This window comes from Ursus maritimus, unplaced genomic scaffold (assembly GCF_017311325.1).
Source record: "Ursus maritimus isolate PB19 unplaced genomic scaffold, ASM1731132v1 scaffold_20, whole genome shotgun sequence".
Classification (NCBI taxonomy): Eukaryota; Metazoa; Chordata; class Mammalia; order Carnivora; family Ursidae; genus Ursus; species Ursus maritimus.
The window spans coordinates 42,142,017-42,169,827 of record NW_024424453.1 but is presented as its reverse complement, the minus strand read 5'-3'; the positions used below and the strand labels follow the sequence as shown (position 1 = coordinate 42,169,827).

Genomic DNA, 27,811 nt, shown 5'->3' with positions numbered 1-27,811 from the left:
AACTCTGAGGTGGCTCTATTTTTAGTAATTTCAGACTGTATATTGAATAAATTATTAGATTGTTAAAATCTATTTTTTTAAGGCAAGTGAAATAATTAGGATAGCTACTGACTTGTTTCATGAGCACCTGTTATTATAACTCTGAACAGAATCTAAAATGTATTCATTTTCAATTGAACTACATATTGCTCCAAAGAATTACTGTATCTAGTTACTTATTAGGTTGTTTTTAAATAGAGTTGCAACCTACATCATTTGATATTTAGTTAAGTAAGTCATGATTTTCTGAAGAGGTAAAACAGATAACAGAAATATCAAGTAATGAAACCCATTAAGTGTAACCATAGTAAATCCCCGCGAGTCTTTCTTCAAAGTCAATTTTATCCTCTTTTACAAACTGTACTTGTAGACCTGCTTACTTGAACTCCTTTCTAGGAAAACAGACTCTGCACAAGCGTTAGAGCGCCTGAGATGAATGAGATGGAGTGTGTAGCGTAGGAGAGGGGAACGGACACGCGGGTCGGTGGTTTCATCACAGCACTGTGAGTGGTGTGGTTGATGGATGCACAGGACATTCTGGGAACACAGAGCAGAAGCTCCCAGTCAGAGCCAGAGGCCATGCCAAGTTTCCTGAAGGAAGAGTGAGTTATCTAGGCAAAGGGAGAGAACAAGTGGAAACAGAATGTGCTGTTTGGACGCATGAAATGGTCTGTGTTAGAGGAACTGCATGGTTGGGCACAGCTGGCACAGAGTGCAGGAGGTAAAGTGCCAGAAAACTAGATTAGACAGTTAATGATAAGTTAAAAATACAGCAAATTTTGTTCCAGCTTTCTCTATATGCCAGGTCCCACTTTAAGCACTTTTGTGTGTTAATTCATTTGATCTGCACAATAACCTATCAATTTCCATGCTTTATAGGGGAGGCAACAAGATGCTTTTAGCCAGGTCACGATGGGCTCTTTGTGCCAAATAAGAGTGTGGTTTTTATCCATTCACATTATGGGGACTTAAAGAAAGATCCTAAGTATGATCAGATTTATTTTGCATGGAGATTACTCTGATAGCAGTGTGTGGGGTGTCTGGTGTGGGGAATATAGCCACACAATGAGATCCATTTAGAACAAGGAAGGGGGTGTTCGGTGTGGAAATTTCGAGGAGAAGAAGAACACTATTTGCCAAAGAACATATGTTCTGATTGTCAGAGCACAAAAGTTTGGAAGGAATTGGAGCTGTGGAAAACTGGCTCAGGGGAAAGGAACTGTGGAGCAGTGTGTGCATGCGAAGATTGGAGAGGCAGGTAACAGAGACGCTTATGTCTTGAGCACAACCAAGCATCACAAAAATGGGAGGAGCAATGGGGTTGGCCGGCTGCATGACTTGCAAGAGAATTAATCTCAGGAGTAGCCTGGAAAAAGGGGGCATTGGAAGCTCTTGATTGGCAGTGGTGGATTGGGAAAGGAGAAGGAAGTGTCTTGGATGATTCTGTCTTCTGGCTTGGAAAATCGAAAAGACCGTGATATCATGAATCAACACTGGGGATATAAGAGGAAGAGCCAGTTTGGGGAGGAGAATAATGACTTCGAGTTAAGACACAGTGGGGTGAGTACCTGTGGAACTGCCGTGTGGCTGGAACTTCCGCAGGCTGAGAGTGATGCCAGGGATGAGCTCACTGTACTGGGATAGAGGGGTGTTTGAGGTCATGGGAATGGATGACATTGTCCAATGAGACTGGAGGGCTAAGGATGGTTCTATGAAATGTCCATCATCCTGTGTGTCCTATGCTATCATTATCTTTATTTGACTCTCCAGATATTCCCTGGGCATGTTGCATTTCATCTCCTTGCATTGTAGTGGTTTTGGCATTTTGTTTTAATGTCTTGTTTTTGTAACCACATAGTAAGTTTCTGAAGACTATCATAGAGCTTTTATTCCTTTGGCTTGAGCACAATGCAGGTCCCATTGTATGTACGTGATATCTATTTGCTGGTTAGTAGGCTTTTAGCCAGACCGATGTTCTTGCAGGGAGGCTATGACTTAGAACGGTGGTCAGCGAACTATGATCTACAGGCTAAATTTAGCTCCCTGCCTGTTTTTGTAAATAAAGATTTATTGGAACATAGCCATGCCCATTTGTTTTTTATGTGTTAACCATGGCTGCTTTTGCATATGTTGGCTGGGTTGGGTAGTTGTGACTGGAAGTGTATGGCTAGCAAAGCCTAAAACACCGCGCTATGATCCAGTCCTTTACAGAAAACATCTGTTGACCTGCGACTTAGAAAATGTTAGAGCACCGCGGTGACAGCTGTAGTCCAAATGCGAAGTCGATAACCCACTGCGCTGTGATTTTCATCCTCACCGCCCCCCATCCCCTTCCCCTTCCAGGTTAACTGCGGAGTTACTGCGCCTACTTTGTGCCGAGCCCCAGGTGAAAGAGCAGGTGAAGCTCTATGAAGGGGTACCCGTCCTCCTCAGTCTGCTCCACTCTGACCACCTGAAGCTGCTCTGGAGTGTTGTCTGGATTCTGGTTCAGGTTTGTGAGGACCCTGAGACCAGCGTGGAAATTCGCATTTGGGGAGGCATCAAGCAGCTTCTGCATATTTTACGAGGGTGAGTCAGAGGGGGCTGTGGCCGACTTTGCCTTAGTCACCGAAGGTTGGGGACTCTGCCAGACAATGGCAGATTGGTACACGATCAGCTTGCTTCCTCCTGCTCTTTGGTCCTTCATGTTATGGAGAATCATTTATACTTGTCACAAACATACTTGAAATCAATATCAGGGGCATTTATCTTTTAAGTTTCTTGGGAGCCCCAAAATATTTATCTTTGCATCACCACCTCCATGACCATGCCAGGGATAGAGAAGGCTGTCAGTCTGCAAATGTAGATTGAATGAGACCCAACAACTACAAGAAAACATTTCTCTTACCACCTTTTTCTTGATACAGTCTATGCATATTGTAATCCCAACAAGTATAATAATTTTACTTCAAATTTACTATTTTGCTAAAATGTCTGCATTTGCATATATGTCATTAATCTACAAAGAGAAAGCAAAACCTGTGATATTTCATCAGATAATCCTTGGTTAAAATGGGAGAAAATATTGTCGATCAAATGTTACTGACCCTCGTCCAGTTGCTCTTCCTTCCTTTCTGAATCTTCATTGCAGTGCTCTTAAGGTGGGTTAGTACCTTATCATCTCTCTCTTAAAGGAGAATTCCAATGACATTCAAAGTCTTGAGTATGGAGAAGGAATGGTTTTAAAATAGTTAATTGAAACTTTCTTGAAATATGTTTCAATAAGTATGTATTAGATATATTGAAGCCATGGATAAAGACATCTCTTGGTACCATCAGTGGGAAAGTTCTAGTACCTAAAATTATTATAAAGCATAACTCAGCCCTACACGTACTGAATCAAAGTTGAAAAGGAATATGTCTGCCTGAAAGGAATCACCCTTGTAATGTGCAGTACATGCATAAAGCTCTCTCTAGTGAAACCAGAGTGACTTATCATTCATAATATGACCAGATATTATCAAGTCAGTGTTTTTCAGACTTGGTGCTTGTTGTACCTGTAGGTATATTATGGAACTGTACGTTATCAACTTCACTTCTGTGCGGGACTGTTTCAAAGCATAAGAACAGGCTATAGAGATCTGGACAATAGCTTTACTAATGATTTCTGTCATTACCAAAACAAAAGAAAAAAAATGTAAGCTATTGATAATCTATTTGCTTTTTTAAAAAAAGATATTCATTCATTCATTCATTCATTCATTTGTTCATTCATTTATTTGAAAGAGAGAGAGAGAACATGAGTGGGGGGGGGGAACAGAGGGAGAAGCAGACTCCCTGCTAAGCAGGGAGCCCAACGCGGGGCTCCATCCCGGGACCCTGAGATCATGACCTGAGCAGAAGACAGATGCTTATGTGACTGAGCCCCCAGGTGCCCCTACTTGCTTTTATGAGTATCATGTAAAAATCTCAAATACGTTAAAGCATAAATTACAAATCTTTCATTAGTACTGTGGCATAATAAGCTAGCTCCTTGAACATTTAGCACAAGTTTTTTGTTTTGTTTTTATTTTTATTTTTTTTTTGCTTGCTTTTGTAGGATGCTGATGGTGATGCTGATGGTAGTGGTGGGTATTACTGGTAGTTGATACACCTATTCCAACAGCTATGGGTTGCCCTTTTGGAGAGCAGTTATTTTCTTGATAACAACATTAAATTCTATGATGGCTAAGCAATACTAAAGAGATAAAACCTACTGTTTTACCACATAAGATTAAGTTTAATGCAAGGCACAAGTTTTCCTCTTTTGCTCAAGATATAACCATCCTTAAGAAAAACAGGTTCTTTCACATCTAAAGAGTCAGTTTGCCAGTCCATTTCTATGGTGCAATGTTAGAAAACTCTTCCCTGGGAAAATGATATATGTCAACACTTATTCTATGTTAAATATGTCTCAGTGCTCTGGGAGAATTTATTACCCCAGCTGGGTAAACAATATCTTTTCAGAGCCTGCGCCTGCCCCTGGACTGCCTGGAGCTGGTGCGAGGGGTGGAGGTTGCCAGGTTGTCTCTTGGCATGAGTAGGAACAGGGATTATTGTCAAGGCAGTTTCCAGGAAACCTGGTCATGCCCATTCACCTACAATCCTAAGCTCCAGAACGGTTCCTGAAGGGCTATAGGCTCGAGTAGGGGGAGTGTTCTCTAAAATTTGAGTTTTAACATAATTTGGTTGACAGATAAGATCACCAGTTATGACTATCCGTAGACCTAGCTCCATTACCTCCCCAACGCCAACTGAAGGAAGGGCACTAGTGGGCCCAGATGACATGGGGAGGGAAGCCAAGGAGACTCCATCTATGTAATATTCAGGTACAAAGAATTCAAGATAGAGCTGAATAATGAAATGAATATATAAATGAAAAAAATATAGTAGCCACATAAACAAAAAGGAACAAAACAGATAAAAGGCATGAAGAAGCCATTGCAGAAGATGTTACCTTGAGTAAACAGAAAAACAAATGCTTTATTTTATCAAAGATATTAAACAGAGCATGACATTTATGACCTGAGATTAAAGATGAGATGCTAGGACAACAAAGAGGGGAGGAGAGAGATTGCAGAGCTAGGAAAAAAAGGAAGGACTGAATAATCCATGGAACTGAGACATTTCATCAGAGTACCAGCAGAAACTGGAATTAGTACAAGGAAGGGCACGCTTGAAAAAATTGCACAGAATGTGGAGGAAAAAGGCAAAGGAATGAGAACCATTAGAAAATGAAGGCTATGGCTTGCAGAAGATGAGTTTTCAACCTGTGGATAACTGATATCCTAGGTTAGAGAATAAAGCAAAAGGAAAAAAAAAATTCAAAGATAGGGGCGCCTGGGTGGCTCAGCCAGCTAAGCTTGTGCCTTCAGCTCAGGTCATGATCTCAGGGTCCTGGGATTGAGCTCTGCATTGGGCAACCTGCTCAGCAGGGAGTCTGCTTCTCCCTCTCCCTCAGCTCCCCCCACTGACTTGTGTGCCTGCGTGTGCTCACTCTCTCTCAAATAAATCAACAAAATCTTTTTTTTAAAAAAAATCAAAGATATAAAAGAAGAGATCTTTACCAAAACAAGGAAAGACTGGAATTGCTTGGAAAAAGAAAACTCAGAATGAGGAAGACTGACATGTAGTCAGGTGAATTGATAGCAGTGGAACAGAGTTCAAAAGCAAAGGTGGGGGGGGGCGCTTGGGTGGCACAGCGGTTAAGCGTCTGCCTTTGGCTCAGGGCGTGAGGTTAAGCGTCTGCCTTTGGCTCAGGGCGTGAACCCGGCATTATGGGATCGAGCCAGGGCTGCTTCTGGCCACTTCAGTCAGTGGAGCCTGCAACTCTTGATCTCGGGGTTGTTGGTTCTAGCCCCCTACGTTGGGTATAGAGGTTACTTAAAAATAAAAAAACAAACAAAACAAAAAAATAAAGAAAGATGGGCATGTGGAGCAGTGGGGAAATGACAGTTTTCAATAACTATTGCTGAGTTAGCTCAGTAACAATAAAAGGAAGTGGGAGGGAGGGAGGGAGGGAGGAAGGAAGGGAGGAGGGAGAAAGAGAGGGAGAGAGGAAGGGAGGGAGGAAGGAAAGAAAAGACCCCTGCCTCACGCCACCCACAGAAATCCATTCTAGGTAGATTGGAAGGTGAAATAATAAAGATAACATAGGAGAAAACTTCGTGGCCTGAGGGAGGCGAACATTTCTTAAACAGGACCTGGAAAGCACTGACCATGAAGGAAAAGTGATAGATTGTGCATTCATTTTTCTTTTTCAGAGACAGAAATTTTGTTTCTGATCGTTCTTCCATCGGCAGCCTGTCCAGTGCAAATGCAGCAGGCAGAATCCAGCAGCTTCATTTGTCAGAAGATTTAAGCCCTCGGGAAATACAAGAAAATACTTTTTCTCTTCAAGCAGGTATTTATATCCCATTATTATGTTTTAGGAGTTGATACTGTTCAGCACATTGCTTTATTATGCTCTGTGATGATGACAATAATCTATTATTCTCTGTTACGTATGATAATAAGAAGTAGGCACAATTCGTAAGTTTAAAAACTGTGAAGTTACATCCATGTAGATGTCTGAAACCTCCCGGGACTCATGTGGGGCTGGCAGGTTAGTGATACCACAGATCTTTCTCTTCCTTTCTGATTCTGAACACACTGAGAAGTCAGCATAGAAGTCAGATGTAAAGAGAGCAGAGTAGTAGCTTTATTCCTGGTAAAGCTGGATTAGAGAATTCAGCTTGATTTGTGGCCAGAATCATGGTTCCTAGGTTTTCCAGATCTCAGGGCACCCTCCTGTAATGCACACACCCATTCCCCCGGGAGCAAGGGAGTGCCTTCTTACTCATGTGAACGCCCACAGAGAGGACGGAGCCTCTCTTGCCACACGAAAGCAGGAGCAGGGATGCATGCCCACACTTCCGGCAGTTTGGCACCATCTTGAGCAAGGTTCACGCAAGGACACCTGGCCTTTGGGATGAGTGGGCTTTGGTGCTGCTGACCGAGCTGGGCGCTGTGCAGCAGCTACAGGAGGGGAGCGGGGAGGCACGGGTGGGGGCAGCAGGAGGGCGGGCAGGTAGCAGTATATGAGGATGTATGTAATGCCCGAAGCATGTGCAGGGCCAGCACAAGGGCCCCATAAAACGGTAGTACCCTTTATAGATGCTTCGAGCTGGAGGATCCAGCACATTCCTGGTCGGACGAGAAGCAGCTCGGTACAGAACGTCACCAGAGGCTGCCACGGTGGCTGTGAGGAGGCAGGAAGGGTGGTGCTCAGGGTGTGGGATTTAACATCTGGCAGACTGCAGTTGGACTTCTGGCCTCTTCCACTTAGTAAGTTCTGTGGCCTCGTCTATCGGGCTCTGTGAACCTCAGTTCTCTCATCAGTAAAACTGGTAGTCGTGGTACATCTTCTGATTACAAGGGAAGATTTGGATCATGTATTTGAAGTACTCACGTATCCAACCATTGTAGATGCATTTACCGAGCACCGGCCAAGGGCCGGGCCGTGTTGGGCACTGGGGATTATAATGAAGCTGCCTCCTGGTACACAGGAAGCGCTCAGTAAGAGGCTGCTGAGGGGTGTAGACGCCACGAATTACATGAAGAGCAGAGTTAGACGCTGCGGCAAGTCTGTGCCCCGTCCCAGAGCTGTGTCACAGGAAAGCTAGCGTGACTGGAGGAGTGACTCAGCTAACAGAATTCCCCGCAGAGCTAGAGCATTGATGGAACAGTGTACAGCGACTCGGTGATGACAGACACCATCATCTGGTGGTTTTCCTTCCAGCCTGCTGCGCCGCACTCACCGAGCTGGTGCTCAACGACACCAACGCCCACCAGGTGGTCCAGGTGAGGACTCCGCTCTCCGGGCTCCGGCTGCAAACCACGGCGGCGCTCACGGACCCCACCTCACAGTGAACTCTGCATCCCAGATGCTGTGGTTTTAAGATATTTTAATATGTCTTACTTAAGTTCTAGAATTTCATTTGATAGTCTCTTTTATTTTTTAATTTTTTAAACTTTTTTTTAAGTAAGATTTTATTTATTTATTTGTCAGACAAAGAGAGAGAGCACAAGCAGGGGGAGCAGCAGGCAGAGGGAGAAGCAGGCTCCCCACTGAGCAGGGAGCCCAATGCGGGACTCGATCCCAGGCCCCTGGGATCGTGACCTGAGCGGAAGGCAGATGCTTAACCACCCAGGCGTCCCTAAGTTTTTAAGTTTTTTTTAACATTTTATTTTTAAGTTATCTCTACACCCAACGTGGGGCCCAAACTCAAAACCCCGAGATCAGGAGTCAGATGGTCTACTGACTGAGCCAGCCAGGGGTCCCTAGAATTCCATTTTATAGTCTTGTCCTTCCTTTACCTCACTTGGCTTAGAAAGACCCGCCCTGTGGTTAATCTGTGGTGTTTCTTCCCTAGCTTATGTTTTTCTTTTTATCTCTTTTTTTAAAAAAAGCAATTTTGAATTGCTCTAATTCTGGGCCTATAGGGTACCATCAGATAAGGATAGTAGTCATCTGAATTAAGAGTATATCAGGTTATTCAGCTAGAGGTGACTGAAACACACCCCACCAAAGTATTTATTGCCAAGAAACCAGTTTCACAAAGCATAATTGATTAATCAATCCACTACGTATACAGCAGTATACGGAAGCAGCATACACTATATCCAACTTGAACTTCGGAATACATAAATACATAGAAAGTCGTAAGAGATCAGATCACCGATGATTAGAGGCTCAAGGGGAAGCTCAGCAACTCAGGGGGTAGTGGTAGAGCAGGGCATTTGGACTTGGCCAGGTTGAGGTTCAGTTCCTACTATCATTTCCTGGTGGTTCGGCCCCTGGAAAAAGGACTTAGTCTCTCCAAGATTTGGTTTTGTCATATATAAAGCAGGGAAATTACAGACTGATTCACAGAATAGCTATAAAGACGAAATGCAGAAAGGCGGGTAAAGCTCTTCACAGTTATAAAAGCCCGTGTATAGAAGAGTTCAGTAAATCAAATACTTAGTAGAGAATAGAAAAGTACCAATAAATTAGCACTCTTTGTTCATTCTGCTGTGTATAAGAGTATTAGAGTAAGTCTAGAAGGATAACTTTCTGGACTTTCCATGCATAACTTTCATTTTTTAAAATCTATTACTCTTGTTTCTTTTATTTTTTTCGATGTTCTTTTCTACAATAATGTATCTATGTGTATGAATTACCAAACTGTAAAGGCAGAAATTATATTTCATGGTTAGATATTTAAAATGCGAAGTGTAAAAATACTTGGATCCCTTTACTCAGTCCCTTTTTATCCCCACTCCTTCTTTTTAAAGTATTTAAATGACTTTAAATTGATATGCTTTATTATTTATCATCTTTAAAGACAGTTGAAATTTTAAGAGTGTGGTTGTAGTCTTTACTATTACATTGATGTATTTACTATTCTCCTGTATACTTACACAAAGTTCTAAAATTCTACAAACAGTTCTTCTCTAGGATTAATTTTTGAGATTGTGTAGTTGCTTCTTTGTGTTTGTGTGTCTCTATGGCAGTGGCACTGGTCACAGATAACACATGCTCTTTATTCTTCCAGGAAAATGGTGTATATACAATAGGAAAATTAATTTTACCAAACAAACAAAAGAATGCGGCAAAAACTAATCTACTACAGGTAATAAGCATGTCCATTTTTCTTCAGTATCAAGTTACCGAAATCTGGGGAAACTCTGGTTATATAAATTCCCTCCCAGTCTCTGTACTGATTGGGAGGGAAAAATATCAGGTGCGGGAGGCTGGCATGAAAACAAATGCTGTTAAAACAGTATAAAGGGCTTAGCAGTGGTCTCTCTGGGTGGGGGGATCAGGTGATTTTATTTATGTATTTCTTTGCTTATCAGTAAGTTCTATTTTTTTCACAACGACGCTTATGTATCAGAAAACTGTAAGAGGAAAATTTTACTCCATCTTTAAGCATGGACCACAGTCGGTAACATTTCATCTTTACAAAGGAAAGCCTGTAAAATGGATCTATGTGGATGAGAAGAGACTTGCCAAGTCGATAAAGGGGTATGAGTAGCGCAGCCATGGCATTGGCTACAGGGTGGAAGGGCATGCCACGCAGAGGGAATACCATGTGCAAAGTGTGAGAGCCTGGCGGCTTAGAGTATGCTTAGGCCGCCTGGGAGAGCTGGGGTGTGTGGTAGGGGGAGTAAGATGAGGTCTCGCAGGTAAGAGGGGTGCACATTACTGCAGGGTCCTGCGTGCTGTTTTGAAGAGTGGGCATCAGGGGGCCAGTGTCCCCAAAGATATTGGAAAGATAAAATCAGATTGAAAGTAAGCCTTTGCAAGACTTGCACCTCATTTTCTCCCCCCCAAGTCATTTAGAAGAGGAAGTAAGAAACCATGTTTAGGGGTGCCTGGGTGGCACAGCGGTTAAGCGTCTGCCTTCGGCTCAGGGCGTGATCCCGGCGTTATGGGATCGAGCCCCACGTCAGGCTCCTCCGCTATGAGCCTGCTTCTTCCTCTCCTACTCCCCCTGCTTGTGTTCCCTCTCTCGCTGGCTGTCTCTGTCTCTGTCGAATAAATAAATAAAATCTTTAAAAAAAAAAAAAGAAAAAGAAACCATGTTTACCTCCACCCCGATTGAAGGGCTGTCCCCCAGAACGATAGTGAAAACAAGCAGAGCAGTTTTGGTGATAGCCATGGGCTGGCAGACAGAGGTTTTAGAGAGCCCATGACAACGTACAGGTGTGGGTCTTAGTTTCTTTGGTGCACCACAGACACGTGATGTGATGCTGGCCAACAAGCAAGTCAAATCCGCCCTACGGATGCATTTTGTTAAGCCAGTAGAGGGTTTCTAAAAATTCGCAATTCAAGGTTTTCGAGGAGCATTTGCGTCCTGCACCTTTCACTGCCTCCACCACCCTCCACGCGGCTCCGTCGTGTCATTGTGTCATCTGCCTGCTTCCTTGGGCAATTTTATATGAGACCCTTCTGTATTCGGACCACTAATTTTATGGGATGATTCCAGATCCGAGTTCAGCAGGCCCTAATCACCCCATGGTGGCCTGTGTCCGGGCCCCGCTGCTGGCTGGGGGCTCTCTGTTTTTTTTCTTGGCACTGCAAACCATTAGACATTTAGACGTTTATTTTTCTTCGGTAAAGTCTCACAGGCCTCTTTCTGAGTGTTCTCGGGAGTTACTGTAGATTGTTCTATTTGGGGAACGCTTAAGACTCTTTACTCAAGAGACCAATTTGTCAAGTTTGAGTCCAATGTGCCTGTGGCTATTTTTATATGTCATCATTTCGAGTGTTTATTTTCTCATAGAAGCCAGATAAATACTGAGGCATACATAGCAAGCTGGAAACAAAATAAACCTTGAGCTCCTGAAAATCTCTGGTCGTTTGGTTTTCTCAGAGTAGGAATTTTATTTCTGGTCTCAGTGTTCGTTTTGTACTTTCTAGAAAGGAATTAATGACAAGTGGTGAGTGGAACAAGGCTAACATCCTAGCATTCTACAACATAAATGTTTTTTAAAAATATGAGACCTACTCCAGGTATTGATGGTTTTTGTTTTTAGTCATAAGCTTTGGCTCCCGTGGAGGTCAGCCACTCACAATAAAGTCACTTTAATGTTTAGTTCACGATAATTTTATCCTGGTAATGTTTTAATTTGCTGAGCTACCATTTGAGAATCACACACCCTTTTCTTTTCCAGTGTTATGCATTCAGAGCCTTGAGGTTTCTCTTTAGTATGGAAAGAAACAGACCACTCTTTAAAAGGTATGAGCTTAGAGAAATTTAAGTGACCAGCGATCATGAGTTTAAACTGTTTTCACATCCCTGATTTAGATGGAAACAGTAAGAGAAAAATGAATCAGTATGCAAAGCATGTGTTTTCAGATTTCTTAGAATCCACAGATAGTAACACTGACTTACCCTAGTGGTATTTTAACACTGAAAGTGAACGAAATGATGAAGAAAGGGAAAAAAAAATCACTCTATCAATACAAATCTTCTTCATTACTATGACTGCTATAGGTTTTAGTTTTCCTTTTTTTTTGGATGTTAACATTTTAAATGGATGACATCAAAACATGGGCTTGTTCTTATGCATTCAGAAACTCCAAAGTTGGTCTAGTCATTTCCTCTGAATCAATAGAAAAAGAAGTATTTGTCAGGGTATCCTCCATAGGGCAGGAGCTCATTTGAGAGGGGAGGAGGCTAGGTGTTCTTGGGTCAGGAGGCTGTGCTGGTGAGCGTGACAGAAAAATCACCCCCTTGGGAAGCAAACGCTAGTTACCTACATGTGTGGTCTGCATGCCCCTGGGTTGGGCTGGCCAAAATCATAGGCCCAAGTTCTTACTAGAATTCTATTGATATAAGGCAGAATAGAAATAAGAACTTGAGTTAATATAATGTGTTTTGTTCAGAAGCACTGGAGCATTTTATGTTGTTACTTTATTTACAAGCGATGCTTGAATTTGAGGGGAGAAAAAGAAGTAAAGTCATTATAGCCCTTTTATCTCAAGGCCCTAAACCGTCCATTTTTATGGACTTAATGATTTTACTAAGCCCTTGAAACCGGTACCCTGCAAATGATGCATAAATCTCTCCATTTTTTTTCATTTACCTGTATTTTTATTTTATTTTCATAAAACATTCAAAAATGGGGTTAGTATTTGCCTCCTAGGGTTAATATGAGGACTGAATCAAATGGCATTTATGAAAGTGTTCAGCACTCCATAAACACCCCATAAACATTCCTTCCCAAAATGTTTAATGCCTGTACCTCCAAATATCTTACAAATAAGGTCTTTGTATAACCTGTATCATAACATGAGATCTGCCCTCTTAACAAATTTTTAAGTGTACAGCACAGTATTGTCAACTACAAGCACTGTGTGGTACACCACATCTCTAGAAACTTTCCTCTCTGGTTGCTTTTCGTTATCCAGTAAGAACTGTAGTTCTAGTTCATTTTTGTGAGATAAGCTGCTGAGTACTATTTGCCCCCACTCTGTTGATAACCTAAGGAAGTTAAGTTTGTTTAATTAATCTTTTTTAAAATTTTTTATAATAATATTTTTTTATTGTATTATGTTAGTCACCATACAGTACATCCCTGGTTTTTGATGTAAAGTTCCATGATCCATTACTTGCGTATAACACCCAGTGCACCATGCAGTACGTGCCCTCCTTACTACGCACCACCAGCCTATCCCATTCCCCCACCCCCTCCCCTCTGAAGCCCTCAGTTGGTTAATGTAATTTATCTGTGAGTGAGCTAGATCCCAAAGGGAAGGGATGAGCAACAGTTACCAAGCCCTACGTGAAAGTGTCCGTGTGTCTGTTTTCCCTGTAGACTTTTCCCCACCGACTTGTTTGAGATCTTCATCGATATAGGACATTATGTTCGTGATATCAGTGCTTATGAAGAATTGGTATCAAAGTTGAATTTGTTAGTGGTAAGTCCTGAGTTTTAAAAATTTGGGCAGGCTGGCATGTGGTCAGGAATGGAAATTATCATAGTGCCCTTTTCCTTTTTATTTTTTTGTTTAGGAGGATGAACTGAAGCAAATTGCTGAAAATCTCGAAAGCATTAATCAGAATAAAGCTCCTTCGAAATATATAGGCAACTATGCGATTTTGGATCATCTTGGAAGTGGAGCTTTTGGCTGTGTCTACAAGGTGACTTTGCTCTTGGGGAATGATCTTTCTGACATTCCAAAGCAAACCAGATGTCCCACTTGCACACACCCACGCAACTGGATGAGAGCCCTCGCTTTTGAAAAATAGATACAAATTGGAGTGATTGTTTTTGCCCATCAAATAGCTGTACTGATGTTATCTTATCTCAGCTCTCAGCTCTAGAAATTGGTCACTGATCTTTGAAGACAAAAGCTGTTGTTAATGTCTCACAAAAAATAGTCGAAATGATTTGTCCTAGTGCGTGAAACTTTCTCTGAATTCATACCAGAGTTTTCTATATTTACCTAGTAAAATCCTACCGAATAGTGCAGACTGACCCAGGAGATACCAGTTTTTTGAGCTGAGCTTAGTGTACGTACAGAGAGAATTTTGAAAGTTCTGTTACTCTATGTAGATTATTTAGATTACTTGTTTTAATTGTGTGACTTATTAATCAATCTCTTTTTTCCCTTCTTTCTACCCCGCCCCATTATTATTATTTATTATTATTTTATTTTTTGGTCTTATTTTAGGTTAGAAAGCGTAGTGGTCAAAATCTTTTAGCAATGAAAGAGGTCAATTTACATAACCCAGCATTTGGAAAGGATAAAAAAGATCGAGACAGCAGTGTAAAGAATATTGTTTCTGAATTAACCATAATTAAAGAGCAGGTAAACGTTTTTCTTGTTTATGAAGATATGTTCCTTAACTAAGTGTCATCAGAAGAAAGTAGAGTTCTTGTGCTATTCTTGTCCATGCTGTTTAAGAAATGGTTCTGTTTACAATAACTGATATTGAGGTGGTAATATTTTAGTTAGATGTTTTTCCGAGGGCTTGACATTGAACGGTAGAAGGACTCTCTGGAGTTTATATCAGCGCTTGGGGTGCAGAATGATTGGGTTTACAGCAGAGTGCCACATATGTGAAACAGCCTTCTTTTTTCATTGTAAGCATATCCATTTCCTTCTCGTTATATTGTAGACTATTTGGTTACTTAGTTACATGCATAAGCATATGACTAAGAGTTCCCTGACTTTGTCAAGTGGACCCAAGCTGTTAACATTCCTCAAATACAGCTTATTAAATCTAAAAGTAGATTTTCAAGATGGGTTATTATTTATTGGCACAAGCAGAATATTCAGACATAATGTAACAACTCAATTAACTATCATTATGAAGGTTTGTTTGGGGAGAAAGAATAAACATGTCAGGAGAGAAGTGAGATTGGATTTTGTGATCCAAGAATACGTGGGTTTCTTTTTCAGCTTTCCTTATTTATACATTCATTATGGATACTGTTCCTTTGTAACTCCTGTGGAGAACGACCAGCTTCCCTGCTCTTTGATCTCCACGAGTTAAAATTGCATAGCATCTGTGCCGGAGCATAAAGATCACCAAATAAATACGACAATCTTTATTCATCGAAATATATAGTTCTAGCCCAATTCATAAATTGCAGTACATACTATCATCAATAGCTTATTTTGTAGTTGACTTTCATATACACTACTAGAGTGGACTTGAAGAAGTGTCTGCCCCTGTGTAGGATGCCCTGATCTTTGGCAGCGTGCTGTTTCGCTATATTGCACAAGGCTAGAGCATGGCTTTTGCTGCAAGCAGATCAGAGTATCTTCATCTGAACCCTGATCTGGGTATAGTCCTGGCCAGTGAGCTAGGCTTGGAAGATGATTCTGTTGCTTACCTGTTGCTTATTACCATGTTGTTTAAAATCTGCTGGCCACTTGAGAGTTGATGAGGTAGACCTTGTTTTGGCACATTTCCTAACAAAAGAAAATATCAGCGTGGGGACATATAAGAGGCATGTGTTTGGACTTCGAGATAACTCAAAATTGTACAGTCGTACTCTTACGAGAGGACTGAACCAATGGAAAAGACAATAACATGGAGAGGTCTAAAAGGAGGAAGTGATGGCAGATAGAGGTGGCAGAAATGGAACTAGAAAAGGAGAGTGTGTTTGTTAAGAATAGGATTAAGCTGCAGTAAGAAAGAGGTTCCAAATACATTGGCCTAAACAAGAGGCTTCGCAATGCAGTGAGCTATTTCTCTTTCATGTAACAATCCTTGAGTGAGTGGACCAAGCTGGTCATGTTCTCTGTTCCATGCAATCATTTGGGAATATAAGTTCTTTCTCCCTTACTGCTCTGCTACCTGCTAGGCCATTGCTTCATTTGCATGGTTGAAACTGCCACAGGCATGTTCACATCCAAGGTGAAAGAGATAAAGCATGGTGGGGGGGTCCCCAGTATTTAGGACTTAGACACAGGAGCACACGTGTTTCCCCTTACATTCTCTTGGTGAGAACTTAGTGACAGTCCCTCTCAGGGCTGCAAGGGAGGCTGACAGATGTAATCTCTGACTGGGAAGCCATGTTCCACCCAAATTCAATTGCAATGGAGGAATGAAAGGGGAGGTTTTTGGCGGACAGTTCCCAGACTCCCCTTCAAAAAGGCAAGAAAAGAGACCAGAAAGAGATGCAAGCCGTTTGTAAATGTAATGTCAACTATTCTGAGATAGCATAAATTTCAGTTTGCCAAGAAACTTAAATTATAAGTAAGCAACTATAAACATTTTGATATTCTTATAGAAAAGGAATGTTTTGAAAAGTAGAATTTCCATGTCACATCCTGAGGTAAACTTAGGCCAAAGAACTGAATGGCAAGGAAGACTTCATTCAAGACTACTGCAATAGGAGTCAAACTATTACAACAGGGGAGAGAGATTGAACTCACCTCCAAAGACAATAGCAAGAGCTAGCGATTTTCAACCAAGAGGCTGGGTGAGGCGGTGTCTGGATGAAAAATTACTTGGGAGGACTTCATTAGCTATCAAAGATGGGGCGTTGAGGAACTTGACTGGATATCAAGAGTGGAGAGATTCTTGCTAAACTGGCTTGGCAGGATTCTTGATAAAACCAGGCAGGCCAAGAATGAAGCCTTGTCAAGAAGAAGGCTCAGAGAAGCCTGACTAAGGTTTGGCCAAGAAGGGAGTCCTTGCAAACTATTATTATAATATAAATGGAGTTAGTAACTTTTAGATTATTTCAGACCATTAAGGCAATGGTGTACATATTCAACATAAATTGTTTCATTGCAGTTTTCTTCGCCTTGCACTGTGTGTGTAGTGTTGGGATGGGGAGTGCTAAATGAATTCTTCAGTTTACTTTGAGTTCTACAGTTCTCCGTTTTAGTTCAATTAAGTGATAAAGTACAATCGGTTTTTAATTTTAATTGATAAGTCTATATGGGAGATTGCTATTTTCAGATTAGTTTTGTAGGTAGCAAATAATAAGAATCATGATAAAAATCTCAAATCTCAATTAGATGATATCTTGAAATGCTTAATTTATAGATAAATATGAATACAATAATTTCTGTGTTGTTTTCAAATATAAAATCCAACTAAATTATCTGTGAAGCAAGTTAATATTTTGAAGTAATATAATGTTTATTTATTTTCTTATAGCTCTATCATCCCAATGTTGTACGCTATTACAAAACATTTCTGGAAAGTAAGTATGAGTTTTCATGATACCTCTAATTAAGGAGAAGTATCTATATTGTATCTTTCTATATTAGAAAGTCACAAAATAATTCTTTATTTCTTTTTCAACTATTTTCTTTATTTGTGGGGGCCCTTGTGTATCACTTTATTGATCAGTGAACAGTGATATAATAATCAATGACCTACACATAGTTATAAAGTGCTTAGACTCCTATATGAAAGACGCTACATGAACAAAGCAAAATAGTTATTATAGCTATTTTCTTACGCGCACGCACACACACAACTATAGTAGGATTAGGAAAGCAACAAACTAAAGGATAATGGTTTATTTAAGACAAAATGAAAAATTGTTTTCGTTGATTCAGATGACATTTTTCACCCCCCTAATAAATTGGGAGTGGCTACATCTTTGAGATTTATTTTCCTTGAAGTTCAGGTAATTTCCACAAGGTGGCGATGGAGCCCTGACTGATTCTGCAGGCAGGCCCCCTTAGGGGCAAGAATCAAAAGGTCGAGATAAAGCCAAACTCAGTCACATGCTTAAAACCATATAGGACCTTTGACTGAAACAGTAAAAGTATTGATAAACCTTAATGAAGTGCATCACGTACGAAGTTTCAAGGTAAATCATTTGGAGGAAGATTTAAGGAAATACAAGGCAATGGTTGGGACTTCCTCATTGCCTCTTTATAAATGCTATAATTATGCAAACCTATTGTGTGCTGTGGCATTTTATGTTTTTACCCGTCTTCCTTCCCCTAGGTGACTTAGGGGAACCCAGTGCTGAAACTGTCCAGTAAATCCTGCTCCCTTGGTATTAGAATTCTTGGTATTAGAATAAGTTCTTATAATTTAGTGCACATCCCATTAGAGATCAAGATTGGCTTCTGACTTGCACTACTGAAGTGACACAACTTAGGCTAATTTAAAAACAAAATAAAACGTTTACAACCTGACGTCTTCCAAAAACAATTGGAAGTGGCCAAATACATAAAATATGATAAAATAGATTAGGGAATTATGCAAAATCGAATTAGGGAATTATGGGATTAAGAGTACACTTATTGTGATGAGCACTGAGTACTGTATAGAATTGTTAAATCACTATATCGAACACCTGAAACTAATATAATACAGTATGTTAATTATGCTTCAATCAAAAAAAAATCAATTACTATAAGAAAGGAAGAAATTAAGTTAGGAGTAAGATTAGTACATACACTGAGTATTTCTTGGGATAACGAACGATTGAAAACAATATAAATGTCTGTCTTTAGGAGAATAAATAATGTTCCATCGGTGTTGTGGAATACTATGCAGCCAGCAGAAGGAATGGCATGGATCTATGTGTACCATTAGGTCAGGCTGCTGGGTGAAAAAGTGTAAGCAGCAGAACACGTATAGTAAATATTTCATTTTTGCAAATATTGTGTACATACATAATTTATATACAGCCAGAACATCACAAAGGGTAGCTATCACATACCATTGTTAATAGTTTCATCTTGGTTTTGGAGACAAAGTAGCATTTACTTGGTTTCTTGACATCCAAAGCAAAGAGATGAATGTAATCAGTTATGAGATTCCCAGTATCCATAAGATAAAACCAGTAGAAGTCCAGCTTCCTCTGCTCTAGAGGAGCGTGACAGAAATTTCTGTGGTGGGTTGTGTTTTCAGCTGTGTCATTGTAAGACCATGGCATGATTCCTTTGTAAAATTCTGTGACGTACGTCTATGAGACTATCAAACGATAGTCTAAAATGCTATTTTCTGAATTTCTGGCATGATTTAAGGGTACATTTTAAACAGCTGAGAGGAAAGGTGGGTTTGCACGTTCTTTAGGAAATGCTCCATGACTTGACATCATTTACTTGTTCTCTTTGGCGCCTTCCAGCTGTTCCTCATCTTGGCACACATAGAAGATGTTAATATTTGCCAGCGTAAACTTATGCTAGGAGGTAGTCCGTAGTCGAAAGAGACTGTTGCTGGGCTCCAGGAGCCCCAAATGCCCCTCACCTCCACTGCCTCCAGGACTGACTGGATCCATATCTTAGCACGTCTCTAATTCTTCAGTGCTGTGCCATGCACACGTGTTGGGAAGTTCGGATTCGAATTCATAAGTTTTTTTCTAAATATATTGAATTTAAATTTCTATTATCTCTTCCTTGTTTTCTTATAGATGATAGGTTGTATATAGTTATGGAGCTTATAGAAGGGGTCCCTCTTGGAGAACATTTCAGTTCTTTGAAGGAAAAACAACATCATTTTGTTGAAGAAAGACTATGGAAAATATTTATACAGGTACACTTTTGTTTTATTATGTTATTATTATTATTTTTATTTTTTACCAAACAGTAAATTTCTGAGCAGATTTCTTAGAGATGTGTATAGTAGTCATCCGTGGGGATATGTATGTTGGGGGAAATAAAATTTGTTTTTTATTTGCTGTTTCAAGCTTTGCTTAGCTCTTCGGTACTTACACAAGGAGAAGAGGATTGTTCATAGAGATCTGACACCAAATAACATTATGTTGGGGGATAAGGACAAAGTAACAGTTAGTAAGTATAAGAATCTTAAAATTTTTAATTTAGGAATTCCTGAATATTATTCAAGGGTAGAGTTGTTCAATAGAAGTTTCTGTACTTAAGAGAATGCTCTGTATCTGCATTTTCCAATCTGTGGCTATTGGGCGCTTGAAATGTGGTAGTGTGACTGAGGATGTGAATTTTAAATTCTATCAAATTTTAATGAAGTAAACATCCCTATGTGTGTATTGGACAGTCACTAGTGTAGTTCTTGATTGAGTTGAACTTTGCCCATATGAGAGAATAAAGTACTGTTTGGATGTTTAAGTATTTAACTCCCAATTCAATGGTTGCTAGGTTTTTTCTCTCTATACAACACCACTTCATCAGCAAAAGCTTTTATGACCACCATGTGAGCACATTGTTATGAACTGTTTTAGTATTGTCTGTACCGTATGGGTGACAAGTGTACATATCAAGGGCTATGAAAAATCGAGGCATTTATTTCAGCATCAGCTTTTATCAAAATATTTTCAACCGATGGCAGGTAGGCCTAATGTTGGCTAAAATTTTACAAGTGAGGAGGTTGATTTTTTTCCCACAATTGTATAATTCTTGGTCATAACTTAAAATTAACTTTTTAGCCTAGATTGATAATTTGATTCTCCTGTTCTTCTTTACTCTTGAACACTTGTGTTACTCTCATGGACTATTAATCATTCACCAACTGGAAGTAGGGATATACATATCTAAATCAGTGGACACTAAATATTTTTTGCTCATGACATTCCATTAGCAAAACACTTTTTGTAATATACTCCCAATATATATATGCTTACTTATAAGTTCTATGCCTAAAACACTGTACAATTATTTGATATAAAGTCTACAAATAAAATATAAAGGGGTGCACTAAAAAATCAAAATACAGGTTTCCTGGGGCACCTGGGTGGCTCAGTCGTTAAGCGTCTGCCTTCGGCTTAGGTCATGATCCCAGGGTCCTGGGATCAAGCCCCGCGTTGGGCTCCCTGCTCAGCGGGAAGCCTGCTTCTCCCTCTCCCTCTGCTTGTGTTCCCTCTCTCACTGTGTCTCTCTCTGTCAAATAAATAAAATATTTAAAAAAAATAAATAAAGGTTTCCATATTTTTTCCTGCCCTCCAGTGGAATCGCCTTAGGCATTTAGCTTTGGAGACCACTTCCCTAAATGTTATTGATGTGAGAGACACATGATAACATTTTAAAGCTGATTCTCTTAGTTTTAGTAGAATCTAATTCTTCATAAAGGCAATTCCAAATGTGCACCTGTACCATCACCATGTGTCTTCAGTAACAACAATTAGATTTACTGTCCAAATTTTTCTAAGAGCATCCTGTATTAGTTTAAAATATAAAAAGCAACCCCAAAGAGGAACTCTATAGATAACTTCCAATGCAAAGTTACTTGGAAATATTTCCAGGCCAGTGCTTTGTGAAATATAAAATGAGATCAAGTAATTGTGAATCTTGACCTTGGACACACATCTGCTCAATCATTTGAAATGAATTATAATTTTGTTTGCCATAAGCTTTCAATTGTTTTCTTTTTATAAATTAGACTTGTGTTTTCTTAAGAATTTTTCCTATTTATATACCTTTTAATTTTAATTTAATTTACAAGTTAATGAGAATTAATAGAAATCAAATTTATTATACATATATATTATTAAATAGGATTGAACAGATTTGTTCTATTTTGTGTTGGTATATGATGCCTTTGATGGCTATTCAGGTCATGTTTCTGAGTAATAGCCAACCCTGCATTTTATTTTCTTACTAAGACCAGCTGCAATTATTTCCTTGGTTACCTTTAATATATGGAGGTTAATCTTTTATTGTAGTAGCTTGATTTCTTTTCTATCTAAGCTTATTCAATTTTATATTTATTTTCTGTAATCAGTACTGCACATCAAAATAGTTTACAAAATAAAATAGTGCTAAAAATCTTATAAAGAAACACCTTTTTGCAATCCCCAGTTCTCTCTTTTCCAAAAAATTTAGTTCTCTTTAGCTTTTTCTGGCACTTGATTTTCCATTGTGATAGTTGAGGATTTAGTTTTCTTATTTCTTCTTCTTCCCCATCTACCATCCTACCAATATTGTTTTTTTTTTTTTTAAAGATTTTATTTATTTATTTAACAGAGATAGAGACAGCCAGCGAGAGAGGGAACACAAGCAGGGGGAGTGGGAGAGGAAGAAGCAGGCTCCCAGCGGAGGAGCCTGATGTGGGGCTCGATCCCAGAACACCGGGATCATGCCCTGAGCGTGAAGGCAGACACTTAACCGCTGTGCCACCCAGGCGCCCCCATCCTGCCAATATTGTTATTGCACAATTTGGGGTTAAATCAATATTCAATGTTTACATTATTATTACTGTACAATTATTGTTCAATGTTGCTCATCTTTCCTTTCTAGTAGACCTTTTTGTTTTTCTTGGACTTAAGAATTGCCTTCTTTTTTGTTTGTTTTCTAAATTTTTTATCTAGGTATCATTTCTTCTTTCCAGTTCTTCCAAAAAGATTATAAAAGCCCTCTCTGTACTATTTCCATGTGGTCAAACATGGCGGTTACTCTCAATTTTGTTTTCCTGGACACCCGATTCTGGTAGCTGCTTACTACAATGTAGACTGGATTTGAATTTAGGTCTGCTGCATGGCTATTGTCCTGGAACTTACATTTGCTCCTTTTCTACTTGGAGTCTTTCTTAGATTTCTAGTGATTTTCCCTTTCTTTTTTCTTTCTTTCTTTTTCCTTCCTTCTTTCTCTCTTTCCTCCTTTCTCTCTCCCTTTCTTTCTTTCTTTCTTTCTTTCTTTCTTTCTTTCTTTCTTTCTCCTCTTCCCTCTTCTCTTCTCTTTTTTCCCTTCCTTCCTTCCTTCCTTCCTTCCTTCCTTCCTTCCTTCCTTCCAAGTTTTCATTTAAATTCCAGTTAGTTAACATACAGTGTAATATTAGTTTCAGGTGTAGAATTTAGTGATTCATCACTTACACACTCTTCTTTTTTAACTCTCCTGTTGTGCTGAAGTGTATCTTCCAGTACTTTCCTAAAAAAGGAATGTTCTGGATTTTATAATTTTGGATGCTTGTATGTCACAAAATATTTTTAGGAGAGCCTGTACTCTATTGGGTGGATGTAGTATTCTCAGATGAAAGTCATTATCCTTTCATATTTGAAGGCATTACTTCAGTCTTTTAGTATCCAGTTTTGCTGTTTGGAAAGCCAGTGCTTTCTGATTCCCATTACTTGATATATGAGCTCTTTTATTTATCCAGAAAATTTTAGGTTGTTCTGTTTATCCACAGCTTTGGGTAGGTCTCTCTTCATTCAGTGTGTTTGGAGCTAGGTGTGTACTTCAATATTGGAGGCTTTAAACTTCAGTCTTGGGAAATTTTTCTGCCTTATTTATTCATTATTTTCTCCCTTCCCCTTTACCTTCTAGAATTCCTATTAGTCTTAGATCTATATGCTAAATAATCTCCTAATTTAAAAAATAATTATTCTCTTAGTTTTCAACTCTGTCTCTTTGTTCTACTTCAGTTATTTCTTCCACTTAATTTTCTAGTGCTTCTATTGAATATTTAATTTTGATTTACACATTTTTTAATTTCCCCAACTTTTATCTTGTTCTTTATTTCATTTTTATGGAATCCTGATTTTATTCTCCCTCAGGATAATGTAGACTTTTCTCTTCAGCACTCTGCATTGTTTCTATATCTTCTGGTTCCATCTCCCCCCCCCCCACCCCACAATCTCTCTTTCTTATTGGAGACTTTTCTCAAATGTCTATTGATTCTGGGCTGACAAAGACATGAATTAAGCTGTCGGAAGCTCTGTGAGTTCCAGCTAAGACTGCCATCTGTGGACTTCATTAGAACACAATGACATTTTTCCTTTGGAAACCCCAAAAGTTATTACCTAAACTTTTTTCAGAGAATACATCTCCAGTATCTTGACTGAGGCAATGTCTATCTGTTGCTGTCATTTGGGGAATGGTGTGGACAAAGGGTCCTCAGGGAGTTATGGTCAGTTGATAGACTTTCCCTGAATTCCCATAGGTTCATCCATACTCTGCTTTGTTTCTTTCTGGCTCAGTCAGTGTCTTTGGAAAATAAATCTCTCTTTTTCTGCTAGTGGCAGAGGGAACTCAATTAGTCAGTGGTGTCATGTGTGAATGTGAGGAGGGACCTGTGGACTTGGTCTTAATTCTGTCTTTTGAGCTTTTTTTAACTTCACGTCTCCTTGTGTGGCACACTGGGCTCTACAGGGTGAATGGGCTCCCTTTTGGCCCTCTTATTCTAGGACACATGGTTTGGGACTTCTGCTTGGTTCATTCTCCATCCATTCTCCATCTTATAAAAATTCATCGGAGTATCTTTTTAAAAAATATTTTATTCATTTATTTGAGAGAGAGAGAGAGTGAGCAAGACAGAGCTTGGGGTGGGGGGAGGCAGAGGGAGATGCAGGCTCCCTCCTAAACAGGGAGCTGGTTGCAGGGCTCTATCCCAGGACCCTGAGATCATCACCTGAGCTGAAGGCAGACACTTAAGCCACCTATGTGCCTCTTGTTGGAATATCTTATCCTCTGTCATCACCAAGCCCATTCTCATTCTCCTTGTGAGTTAGTAATTTATTAAAGAAAGTTTATTTCCCCTCATTTTAGCAAGATTTTGAGAGCTAGAAGACATACACGCATATGATTAATCTACCTTTTTTTTTTAAAGATTTTATTTATTTGTCAGAGAGAGAGAGAGAGCACAAGCAGGGGGAGCTGCTCGTGCTGAGCAAGGAGCCCGATGTGGGACTCGGTTCCAGGACCCTGAGATCATGACCTGAGCCGAAGGCAGACATTTTAACCCAATGAGACACCCAGGCATCCTGATCAATCTACCCTTTAAACCCAAATGGGCAGTCCAGTTACATTGATTAGTCTAAACATTAGATATAACAAAATATCCCACTTTCATTTTAACTCTCTAACTTTAAAAAAAAAATTTTTTTTTTTTTTTTGCTTGCACTCAAATTGTGAAGGACTCCCTAGAAAAAAGTTACTTTGTTTACAAGGATAAATAAACTTTTATTTTGTTTTTCTCTGTCCTGCCCCTCATCACCATTCTGCCCAACCTTTTTCTTATTAATATTATTAGAGTTACACTTAAGTGTTACTAACTTAAAAATTATCTTCAACTTTCAAAACCTTTTATCATTAAATGAGGCAATATTTTGTAGTTTCAAATAAAGAATTTAGGGTAAGATTCTTACCCTAAATTAGTTTCTTTCCATTAAAGCAATTGCGTGGACAGGGTGTCAATGTGCTGTTGTCATTTTCCATGAGTATAAAATGATTTTATGTCTAAGAAGATAATCCAAAGAGGTTTGATATCACCATTTTAAAGATATTTTAAATGTAATAGTAATGAAAATATTTTTCAGTGTCTATCACTATGGGTATAAATATGGACTTTAGAGACTCTTATTTTTATGACGGGTATGGTTAAATTAAAATCTTATAGCATTAATTTGAAACCAAATGTAGAAGATGCCCATATTTTGGGAGGATGAAATAAAGCTGTAGTTCATAGAGCCTGAAAAAATAGGCTGCGGTGTGTGTGAAATCATGTCACCACAAAGGGGCAGCCTTGTCATATTTTATTTTTCTCTTCTCTTGTGCTAGAAGGCTTATTTACTCCCGGGAAAGAAACACAGAATCGACAAGTGGTGTTTAAGATGCATGCGACAAAACGTACTGAAAATGTAACCAGACAAAAAAGCTTTAGAAAAATCAAAATTCCCCTCTTCGTCTCTTTTTCTTAATGTAGATGAATTAGATGTTTTAAAATTGAGGTTGGTGTACAGTTATTTATAGTAAGCTCGCTGGCTGGGAATTTGCCTTCCGAGGCAGCAGAGCAGAAAGCACTAACTTTATATTAATATACTAATATTTAGGTATGGTGGTTTTACAAATGGCATTTAATTTTAATGTCTAAATATATTTCCATGTAAAACACTGTATATTTTAATGACTTGTTCTGTGAAACATGTCCAGGTCTTGCCTCTGCACTTACTTGCAACCTTGGATGCCACACAAGGAACAGACCTGACTCAGTGATGCGCTAAGCAAAGCACAGTCAAGGTCGGCTCTAAGTGCTGCCGCCTGTCAAGTAAGACCGACACTGTGCCCTCCCATTATAGAATGGCTCTGAAGGAGGGGGTCTGCTGGAAATGAACTTGCTCGCAGACCTGCCATTTCACATTTCTTTAACTTTTCAAATACCCACATTTTAATATAAGCCTCTCATGCCCTCATTTTCCCCCCCGATCCCAAATTTAAAAAAAAAGAAAAGAAAAAAGAAAAAACAAAAATCAACTATGGTAATAGATTTCAGACACGGGCTTTAGTGCATACTCAAGAGGTCACATGTTTATCCTGCAACCAAACAGGCTGTGCACATTTCTACATTTCTCAAATGATATTTGGCTGTTGCTACTGGTAGTAACAACAGAAAAATACTTGATTCAGTGGAACATTTATCAAAGACTCAAGTGCTTATCAAATGCTGTCATGTGCCAGGCATGTAGGAGTGAATATGAGATGAAAGCCATGTCCTCTGTCGCTCGAAATCTCAGTCTTATGGGGAAGACTTTGCTTTCTTCACTCAGCAGTTAACCCCTGAGCTGCGACATCTGGCAGTGAACAAGACAAGTATGCCAGACGTGGTCAGTGTCTTCATGGAGCTTCTAGTTGTATTACAAGGTGATAAAGACTAGAAAGTTGTCTATGCAAAATACTATTTTGTTAGTTGGGATAGGTCATGTTATGCTGCAGTAACAAGTGACCTGAAAGTTTCAGCAGCTTAAAATAGTGGCAAACCACAGTCTGTGGGACAAAGCCCACTGTGGCCTGTTTTTGTAGGTCCTGTGAGCTAACAATGGCTTCTAAAAAAATTTTTAGATGGTTGTCAAAAAAAAAAAGAAAAGAAAGAAGAAGAATATGTGACAGCGATCACATGTGGCTCTTGAAGACTTAACTATTTATTATCTGGCCCTTTATAGAAAAGGTTTGTGGCTGGCTCAGTTGGAAGAGCATGCCACTCTTTTTTTTTAATAATAATTTTTTATTATACTATGTTAGTCACCATACAGTACATCCCTAGTTTTTGATGTAAAGTTCCATGATTCATTACTTGCGTATAACACCCAGTGGAGCATGCCACTCTTGATCTCGGGGTCCTGAGTTTCAGCTCCATGTGGGGTGTGGAGAGTACTTAAAATGAATAAATAAACAAACTTAAAGTTATAACCCACTATATGTTTTTTTTAAAAAGAAAAGAAAACATTTGTCCACCCTGGCTCAAAACAGCAAGGTTTCTATCTTAGCTCATACTGCATGTACAGTGTAGGTCACTCAGGGAGCCGTGCTCAGAGACCCAGGCTGGCTGAAGCTCCTACACACTGCTTCAGCATTGCAGAGGCAGGAAAGAGAAAGCATGGCAACCAGACCTCAGCTCTTAAGACTTATGCCCAGACTTCATGGGTCAAAGCAAGTCATGTTTAAAAGGGTGAAGATGTGTCCCTCCTCCCCAGAGAATATAGTCTATCATAACTATCGGCCACAGAGGAAAATGTGATTGACTCTGTCTGTGGGGCCTTCAGGTGAGGAGTGGAGCTGGAAAGCATTCCAGGCACGGAGTACAGCAGTACAAAAGGTTAGAGACCCGAAGCGGTGCAGGGCGCCTCGGCACTCGCGTGACGTTCAATGTGTCAAGACAGTAGAGACTTTGGTGAATGAGGAGCTTGGGCCCTAATGTTTGGTCAGAGACTTACTTATCTTTAGAAATTTCCAGACTGGAAATTATGTGATCAGATATGGGATGTGGAGGATAATTGTAATGGCAGGTGAGGGGTACCATGAGGAAAGACTGGAGACCGATCCCCAGTTTAGGAGATGTATCAGTTAAGATCTGTTCGGATGCAAAAAGCCAGACTAACAATGGCT

The 27,811-nt window shown here is 39.7% G+C and overlaps 1 protein-coding gene across 1 annotated transcript in view; it reads left to right on the top strand.

The window, feature by feature from the left end:
• The window catches only part of NEK10 (NIMA related kinase 10), a 199,701-nt gene that overhangs the window by 35,249 nt on the left and 136,641 nt on the right, over window positions 1–27,811 (top strand). Inside the window, exons 11-21 of the mRNA XM_008709406.1 lie at window positions 2,383–2,607; window positions 6,321–6,460; window positions 7,838–7,899; window positions 9,636–9,713; window positions 11,761–11,825; window positions 13,408–13,510; window positions 13,605–13,733; window positions 14,267–14,404; window positions 17,217–17,262; window positions 19,438–19,559; window positions 19,714–19,816. Of these exons, the coding sequence (XP_008707628.1) occupies window positions 2,383–2,607; window positions 6,321–6,460; window positions 7,838–7,899; window positions 9,636–9,713; window positions 11,761–11,825; window positions 13,408–13,510; window positions 13,605–13,733; window positions 14,267–14,404; window positions 17,217–17,262; window positions 19,438–19,559; window positions 19,714–19,816 (1,211 nt within the window). The remainder of the gene's footprint in view (window positions 1–2,382; window positions 2,608–6,320; window positions 6,461–7,837; window positions 7,900–9,635; window positions 9,714–11,760; window positions 11,826–13,407; window positions 13,511–13,604; window positions 13,734–14,266; window positions 14,405–17,216; window positions 17,263–19,437; window positions 19,560–19,713; window positions 19,817–27,811) is intronic.